The 9,480-nt window shown below is 43.2% G+C and overlaps 1 protein-coding gene across 1 annotated transcript; it reads right to left on the reverse strand.

Annotated features, from left to right (window-relative positions):
- Positions 1 to 374: 374 nt before the first annotated feature.
- On the reverse strand, positions 375 to 9,166 carry LOC106608992 (purine nucleoside phosphorylase). The gene is made up of 6 exons (XM_014207309.3): positions 8,861 to 9,166; positions 7,447 to 7,616; positions 6,992 to 7,095; positions 3,284 to 3,459; positions 1,411 to 1,601; positions 375 to 1,213 (listed from the first exon to the last, which is right to left on the reverse strand). Exons 1-6 carry the CDS (start codon positions 8,881 to 8,883, stop codon positions 996 to 998), a joined length of 882 nt encoding a protein of 293 aa, XP_014062784.1. The 5' UTR covers positions 8,884 to 9,166; the 3' UTR covers positions 375 to 995.
- Positions 9,167 to 9,480: the final 314 nt, after the last annotated feature.

Here is a 9,480-nt window from a genome sequence, read left to right on the forward strand (position 1 = left end):
AAGGCGAAGCGAGAGGATTTACTCTGCCCAAAATTTGTCTGTGTGAGATAAATAGACCCAAGTGGGGATTTTTGTATGTCGATTTACATTAAGCGTATTTGATCGAATAGAAGTTTCATAATGTTTGTCGCCTGTTACAAATGTACTGATGTACGTGGTGGCATTCAGGCAACTTTGAGAAAAAATACTGTTGTTCACATGCGTATATGCCCTCTCATTGGCTAGAATGGTCCCACCTGATCTCACCTCCCCCCGCCTGCCTTCCATCTTTGAGGACATTTATTTCCATTGTTAGAGCGGTCATTTGACTATCTTGTCACTATAATAGAGAATCTTTGGAATCATTGACCAATAAATCCTCCAAATCGACTTGATCACATGAATAAATATAAACTTTAGTAAGCACATTCATATTAAAAAGGAACAAGAGCAGAAATAATACTTTACATCAACAGCTAATGTACATTATAGACAGGATACATATGTTAAAAGGCATTTACAGCAGATTCATAGCTTTCTCATTGTGATGTTAAATGAAGACATTTACACATGCAGATCAATATTAAGTTAACATTATCAACTTATAATAGACAATAATAAAAAAGAAAATTGAGACAGCCTGTAGAGCAGCTCATGACAGGAATGTACACCTTCGTCTTGAAAATGGGAAGAATGTTTTAAAAAGAGGGACAGTGAGAGTGAGAGGTCAGCCAGTAAGTGACTGTTCCACACAGCTCTCAGATCAGGCAATGTTGTGTCAAAAGCAGGTCATTGGGTTTCATAAGTTCAAGGCGGTCGGTTTCTACTGATCCAGAGCCAGTTTTACCATAGAAATTGAATTCCTAGAATGGGTTTTGCACCTTAGACCAAGGCAATTTCACTTACACTTCATTGGTACACTCAAAATGGCCGCCAGTCCACCCATTGTCTTAAATGGGATTCCCATTGTAGGAATTCTATTTCGATGAGTTTGGTGGTTGGATCCATTCGTTCATTTAGGCGTTGGTGTTGTTGTATTCCATGCGGGTGACCATGGTAGAGACCAGTTTCTCCAGCTGGATGGCGCGGTGCTGGCCTGTCTCCAGGACTTCCTCATGGTTGGCCTTCTCCTCACTGTCGTAGTCCATCACAGCCTTGTTGGTAATCAGGGATAGGGCGAACACACGCATGCCGCAGTGACGCGCCGCGATCACCTCGTGAGCCGTGCTCATGCCTGAGAGAGGGAGAGAGAGAATGTTAGAGCAGTGCAGACATAGGGATAATACGTTTGATAACCGCATCAGTTATGTTTCCTCAATATAAGAGAAAAGATTTTGAGTTCAATATGTCAAATGCAATGAACGGAGCATTGTGAAGGTCTTGTGATTAAAACTACTCCAAGAGGGAAGGCACGCTGGAGATGAGACTTACCGACAGCGTCAGCTCCCAGTTTGTGCAGCATGCGACACTCCGCTATGGTCTCGAACGAGGGCCCGCCCAGGACGCAGTATACGCCCTCACGCAGGAAGTCACCGTAGCCTAGTTCCTGTCCCACATCCACAGCCAGCTGCTGCAGCTCTCTGTCGTACGCGTCAGACATGCAGGGGAACCGCACACCGAACCTAGGAAAGCGAGAGGGAGGGAGGAAGGGAGAGTAGGTTACACCTCAATGCCACAAAACTAGGGGTGCACGATATATCAGTTAGCATATAGGAATGGGCCGATATTAGCTAAGAATGCCAACATCGGCATGTCTAGTTTAACGCCGATGTGCAAAACCGATGTCAAAGCTGACGTGCATACCTATATAACATAGGTAGATGACATAACGACGCCACGAAAAATACAGCGCTACACGTGCAACACAGCATTCCTAACCGAGCCCACAATGTCTGCTGTGTGGATCTATTTTGATGTTTCAAAGGAAGATAACAAAAAGGCCATATGCAACGTTTGTGCTGCTATTATTTCCCGAGGAGGGGAGAAAGTGATATCTTTCAATACCACAAGCCTAATTACTCATTTGAAAGTGCATCCCCCCCAGACGTTCAGCAACTACTTAGAAAAAAAGCTGGGAAAAAAACTAGGTGCACTCTTCCAACAACTAAACAAGTTCAAGTCAAGCAGTCATTTGAAAGAGTAAGAACATTTCAGCAAGACAACTCAAAGGTGAAATCCATTAATGCCAAGATAATGGAATTCATTGCCCTTGACAGTCAACCGTTCTCTGTCGGGGATGATGTTGGCTTTCGCCGACTGGTCGAGCCCCGGTACACACTACCAAGTAGCCACTATTTTTCAGATGTTGCCCTACCGGAGTTACACAGTATTGTTGAAACGCACATCCATGAGCTACTTGCTATGGGCGTCACTGCTATTAGCTTCACGACTGACATTTGGACAAGTGATGTCAGCCCCATGAGCATGCTGAGTCTGACAGCACAGTGGGTCAACAAGGATTTCGTACTGAGAAAAGCCGTATTGCATTCTCAAGAATGTCCTGGTTCTCATACCTCTGTTGTCATTTCAATGGCATTTGAGAACTTGAACACACTCCTAGCTCCATTCGAACAACTGACTCGAGAAATAAGCTAATCACCTGCATCTGCAGCAGACGTGATACCCTCTGTCATGGCATTGAAATGCCTGCTCAATAAAACTGCTGACACAGACCGTGGGGTTAAAACTTACAGAAGTACTCTACTAGAGGCTGTGAACAAGTGATTTGGTGGCATTCTCTCTGAGCCTCTTTGCTGTGTCGCCACCATGCTCGATGATCGGTACAAGGACCACTACTTCGATGCAGACAAGAAACAGAGTTTACGTGAAATGTTACAGACACAGCTGGACAAGATGGAAACGGACACGGTGACAGTGCCCACCAAGGAAGAGAGGCCACGGACAGACAGAGCTGAAACTTCACTGCTTGACATGTATGATGAAATGCTGGTTGAGACTGAACAAACGAACAACGAACAGCACAGCAAGTAAGTGAAAGAAATAGGTTTTGATTATGTTTTACTGGTAATGGGGACATACGTAAATGCCAACAAAATAACTTTTTGGTTAGTGTGTGTGTGTGTTTGTTTTTCAACTATTTAACTGTACTAGAATGCTTAAAAGGCCACTAAAATGTTAAATATCGGTATCGGGTTTTTTGGCAAGGAAAATATCAGACATCGGTATCAGCCAAAAATGTCATATCAGTGCATCCCTACACATAACTATTGTGAGTGTAAAGAAGTTGAACAAAATTCTCTCTGGCACGCACACACGCACGCACACACACAGACACACTACCTACCTGTTGTCGTTTGCTCCAGCAAGTGGGTTGTTGCCAGCAAAGCCGGGCATGTTGATGTGGTCTTTCATGATCATGATGTCTCCCACTTTGAAGTCCTGGTTGAGACCGCCAGCAGCGTTGGTCAGGATGACCGTCTCTACACCCAGCAAGCTGAAGATACGCATAGGCAGGGTGATCTGGAACACGCATACATTCCCAGTCAAAAGTTTGGACACACCTACTCATTCTAGGGTTTTTCATGATTTGGAATCATGTAGTAACCAAAAAAAGTGTTAAACAAATCAAAATATATTTTAGATTCTTCAAAGTAGCCACCCTTGCACACTCTTGGCATTCTCTCAACTAGCTTCACCTGGAATGCTTTTCCAACAGTCTTGAAGGAGTTCCCACATATGCTGAGTACTTGTTAGATGCTTTTTCTTCACTCTGCGGTTCAACTCATCCCAAATCATCTCAATTGGGTTGAGGTCGGGTGATTGTGGAGGCCAGGTCATCTGATGCAGCACTCCATCACTCTCCTTCTTGGTCAAACAGCCTGGAGGTCTGTTGTGTGATTGTCCTGTTGAAAAACAAATGATAGTCCCACTAAGCGCATACCAGATGGGATGGCGTATCACTGCAGAATGCTGTTGTAGCAATGCTGGTTAAGTGTGCCTTGAATTAAAAAAAAATTAAAAACGAATCACTGACAGTGTCACCAGCAAAGCATCTCCTTCTCCATGCTTCACGGTGGGTACTACGCATGTGGAGATAATCAGTTCACCTACTCTGCGTCTCACAAAGACAGATTTCCACCGGTCTAATGTCCATTGCTCAAATGTCCATTGCTCGTGTTTCTTGGCCCAAGCAAGTCTCTACTTCTTATTGGTGTCCTTTAGTAGTGGTTTCTTTGTACTAATTCGACCATGAAGGCCTGATTCACACAGTCTCCTCTGAACAGTTGATGTTGAGATGTGTCTGTTACTTGAACTCTGAAGCATTTATTTGGGCTGCAATTTCTGAGGCTGGTAACTCTAATGAACTTATCCTCTGCAGCAGATGTAACTCTGGGTCTTCCTTTCCTGTGGCGGTCCTCATGAGAGCCAGTTTCATCATAGCGCTTGATGGTTTTTACGATTGCACTTGAAGAAACTTTCAAAGTTCTTGAAATTTTCCGCATTGACTGACTTTCATGTCTTAAAGTAATGATGGACTATCGTTTCTCTTTGCTTATTTGAGCTGTTATGCCATAAAATAGACTTGGTCTTTTACCAAATAGGGCTACATACTGTACACCACCCCTACTTGTCACAACACTGCCAGTTCTCTGACCTCCTCCCTATAGACTGTCTCATCGTTGTCGGTGATCAGGCCTACCACTGTTGTGTCGTCAGAAAACTTAATGATGGTGTTGGAGTCGTGTTTGGCCACGCAGTTCACTCACGTTTGGCCACGTGAGTTCACGTTTGGCCACGTGAGTGAACTCCCTGTTCACCCACGACACCAGGCGGTGTCATAGGAATGCCCTAAAAATTGTCAGACTCCAGCCACCCTAGTCATAGACTGTTCTTTCTGCTACCACATGGCAAGCGGTACTGGAGCGCCAGGTCTAGGTCCAAGAGGCTCCTAAATAGCTTCTAATCCCAAGCCATTAGACTCCTGAACAGATAATCAAATGGCTACCCAGACTACTTGCATTGCCGCCCCCCCTAGGGTATCATGGAGGATGCTGTTGATGTGAGCCATGACCAGCCTTTCAAGGCACTTCATGGCTACTGACGTGAGTGCTACGGGGCGGTAATCATTTAGGCAGGCTACCTTCGCTTCCTTGGGCACAGGGACTATGGTGGTCTGCTTGAAACCTATAGGTATTACAGACTCAGTCAGGGAGAGGTTGAAAATGTCAGTGAAGACACTTGCCAGTTGGTCCGCGCATGCTTTGAGTACACGTCCTGGTAATCCATCTGGCCCCGCAGGTTTGTGAATGTTGACTTGTTTAAAGATCTTGCTCACATCGGCTACCGAGAGCGTTATTACACAGTCATCCAGAACAGCTGGTGCTCACGTGCATGCTTCAGTGTTGCTTGCCTCAAAGCGAGCATAAAAGGCATTTACCTTGTCTGGTAGGCTCGTGTCACTGGACAGCTCGCGCCTGGGCTTTCCTTTCTAGTCCTTAATAGTTTTCAAGCCCTGCCACATCCGACGAGTGTCAGAGCTGCTGTTGTAGGATTCAATCTTAAACCTGTATTGATGCTTTGCTTGTTTGATGGTTCGTCAGAGGAATAGCGGGATTTCTTATAGGCATCCGGATTAGTGTCCTGCTCCTCAAAAGCGTCTGCTCTAGCCTTTAGCTCGATGAGGATGTTGCCTGTAATCCATGGCTTCTGGTTGGGATATGTACGTACGGTCACTGTGGGGACGACGTCGTCGATGCACTTATTGATGAAGCCGATGACTCCTCAATGTCATTGGATGAATCCCGGAACATATTCCAGTCTGTGCTAGCAAAACAGTCCTGTAGCGTAGCATCCGCATCATTTGACCACTTCCGTATTGAGTGAGTCACTGCTGGTACTTCCTGCTTTAGTTTTTGCTTGTAAGCAGGAATCTGGAGAATAGAGTTATGGTCAGATTTGCCAAATGGAGGGCGGGGGAGAGCTTTGTATGCATCTCTGTGTGTGGAGTAAAGGTGGTCTAGAGTTTTTTTTCCCTCTGGTTGCACATGTGACATGCTGGTAAGAATTTGGTAAAACTGATTTAAGTTTGCCTGCGCATTAAAGTCCCTGGCCACTAGGAGCGCGGCTTCTGGAGCTGTGCCAGGCCTGCCACGTCTGTTGACTCATCCAGCTGTAAAGCATATAATTCACTGGCTTGTATGCGAAGCAGTAATTGTTTCAAAACATCTCCTGCCATGTCACTGATACGTCATGAAACAGTGTTGTTTGATGAAGAGATTGTCTGTATAGTTTTTTGGGCCTTTTCCCCCAGCATTGTCCCAGCCATATCCGCGGCAGCAAGAAGAATTAAGTCCTCCACAATAGTATGGGGCTTGCCTGTCCTAGCCACTCAGTAGCTCACCATATAAGACGCTTCTAGCCCCTCCTTATTAATGGTATTTGTTGCTTTTATACATGTCTTACTACTCGAAAGTCGTCTTTATTTTCACTCCAAAAACTCCTGTGGCTTGTTTTTCAAATTGTCATGTTTCGTTTCTAAATGTCTGCGCAAGAGTGAATTAATGTGATTGGATGTTAATTATTTGACTAGGTTACCTGTATTTGACATTGTGTTGTTATTTCGCTGAACACTAGATGGTTTCATTTTATATTTGGCAGTGAAATGAGGCTACACAGGCAAGAAAAAAACCTCACCCAAATGTATAGCCCTGTTGGAAAATATAAATGTACTGTTTAAAAATGTGAAGAAAAAAAGAAGAATATATATATATATTTGACGTACCACCTACAGCATTGCGCGTACCCCAGTTTGGGAATACCTGGGCTAGTTGATTTAATACTATGTGTTTTTATTCTCTTTACTTCTGTGTACGGTATATTTAATATTTTACCTGTGTATTTGACTGACTCATCTTGTTGTCAAGAAAATTTCCCTGTAATTAAGGCATAATAATGAATCTATCTTCTCTACCTATCATGTAAAGTAATGCAGAAGAGCACCATATGTCTGAATCCTACAGAAGCTACATGGTATGTTGTTAGACAGACATACCTTCTGGATGGCGTATCCCTCGTACAGGTGGAAGCGTCCCTGCATGCACACACATGGCCTTCCCTTCAGCGTCCCAAACACCAAGCGCCCAGCATGGCCGTGCACTGTAACACACAACAACCAATTAGAATGCACTGACGACGCACAGCAACCAATCAGAAAACATCTTATAGGACCACACTTAGAAGAAAAAGGTGATTTCCATGTAGAACCTTTTTGGAACCAAAAAGGGTTCTACTTGGAACCAAAACAGGTTCTCCTATGGGGACAGCCAAAGAACTCTTTTGGAACCCTTTTTTTCTAAGAGTGCAGCAGTTTTTCATAGGCTATAATCTGAGCCCAGAATTCTCCCTGGTTTGGTAACATGGCCAATGTAGACCCCATATACATCTGCAATGCAGATTCACCAAATAAGAAAACAGGTGGACAGATAGATATACACTACTACTACATACCTGTGCTCTGGGGGAAGTTGGGGATGTCCTTGTAGTTGAAGGCCACTTGGTCTTTCAGCATATCAGCCAGTCCTCCCATTCCTGAACCACACACGATGCCAACCACGGGGCGAACGGAGGTCTGGGCCAACAGCCAGTCTGCTGTGGCCTTGCAGTCCTCATAGCTGTACCTGAAACACACAGAAATAAGAGAGATATACGTTAGAATATAATTTACTTATACTTTATAATAAAACAAATGGATGTCATGGTCGATGCGATCACGACACATAGCTGATGTGCCATGGGGTGTTTCAGAGTGTCTATGAGAAGTTGAAGTGTGTGTGATGTTTTCTGAGTGTGTTAATGAGTGTGAGCCTCCATAGTGTCGAATCTCCCAAGGACACAAACACACATACATATACACACACACACAGACATTCCATCAGAGTCACACTGGAGTCATTCTTTTCCTCCTCTGCCTTTCACAAAGGTCAACACACACACACACACACAGCCCATAGTTTTAGCCTATTATAACACCCTACTGTTCAAGCCTATATCAGTTTGTTAGGTTATCTTATCTGAGTATCAACTTTGACCTTAAACACACACCCATTTCTAAGAACCATCATATTATGAAAACAAGCCCATATGGTGTTATTGTACACTCTGTGCTACATCATATAGCCTAACCATAACCATGAATCTGAGCCCACCTCATATCTGAGGCTATAGCCTATCTCAAGTGAAGTTGCGTTACTAAATTGTCAAACACCTGCTTATAGAATAGCTGTGAATAAAAGTGTAAGATACACACATTATTTAGTCAAATGTTATGCTACAATATATAAGAGTAAATTGAGTGAATTCACTATTAGGCTTTTCTGAACAATTTATTATCGCCTACAGTAGGTTTTCTTTTTATTTATTTATTTTGAGAAACGATGTTAGCCAATAGGGGGACAACCCTTTACTATTAAGATTCCCACATCCCACATCTGTCTGGTATAATAAAGAATCCTGTTCGGCAACCTGCTATTCAGCGTCTATGGAGTTTTTTTGAACGGCAGGATATTTTTTTATTATTATTCGATAATTAGATTTCAACTATCATTTAATCTCAATGAAAATATCAAACTATCTGCTGCACCAATCGCATGTGAGTCGTCCGATCCACATAAAACCATTTCTGGTGTTTCATCTAAAATTACACACACTACTATGTTCTTCACTAGCACAGTTGACCGTGTGTGATATGCCTACAGTAGTACCACATTGAATAAAAGTTGCGGATGAGTACAATTAGTAAATACAATGATAGAATGATGCAATTCCTTATTAGGCTACGCACTTTCCCGCAAAACAATGTGAGAAGCGCGTCCAGAACATGAAAGGAATTAATGAAATTTAGCTAATAGTCTATGCTACTCACCCGGTGCTTGAGTCTGGAAACATGCTGAAGTAATGTAATGTCTGTTGAATCCTCCCAAAAGCAGCGATTTATCAATTGGCTTACTGTAACTGCAGCAGATAGACTTGACTAGCGGCAAAACGTCAAGCGGAAAAAAATTCTCAAAATGTAGACTTAAAATAAATACATTAAAGTGATAGGCCTATTTATAATAATGTTATATTGTTTAAACGGTCAAAATCTTCAGTTGAAAACCGTTGGTCTTTTTAGTAGTCTTTCAGTTAACTGTTAAAATGCCTAGGCGCTCGTCTCGTCAGTGTTTAGTCAGCGGCATAATTATAGACGAGCCCCTCTCTGTTATCCCTCCCCCCGAGTGACGCAAATAGATCCACAGGTTTGGATTGGTCTGCACAGCACACCTCCTTAAACTATGCAATTTTGGACAGAAATAATGCACTGTGACCGGTGGCAATTAGTTATAAATCAGTTTGAGTTTATTCTAGTGCAAATCCCGAGACGCCTATTCAGAATGGTCAACACATCAGAAGCTTCAAATAAATATTTATCAATAATAGGTTGTAGCCTAGGGCCTAGGCTACTGATTGTACCACACATATTTCATATGAACCATCAGCTGTTGA

Source organism: Salmo salar, chromosome 07 (genome assembly GCF_965601325.2).
Source record: "Salmo salar chromosome 07, fSalSal1, whole genome shotgun sequence".
Taxonomy (NCBI): domain Eukaryota; kingdom Metazoa; phylum Chordata; class Actinopteri; order Salmoniformes; family Salmonidae; genus Salmo; species Salmo salar.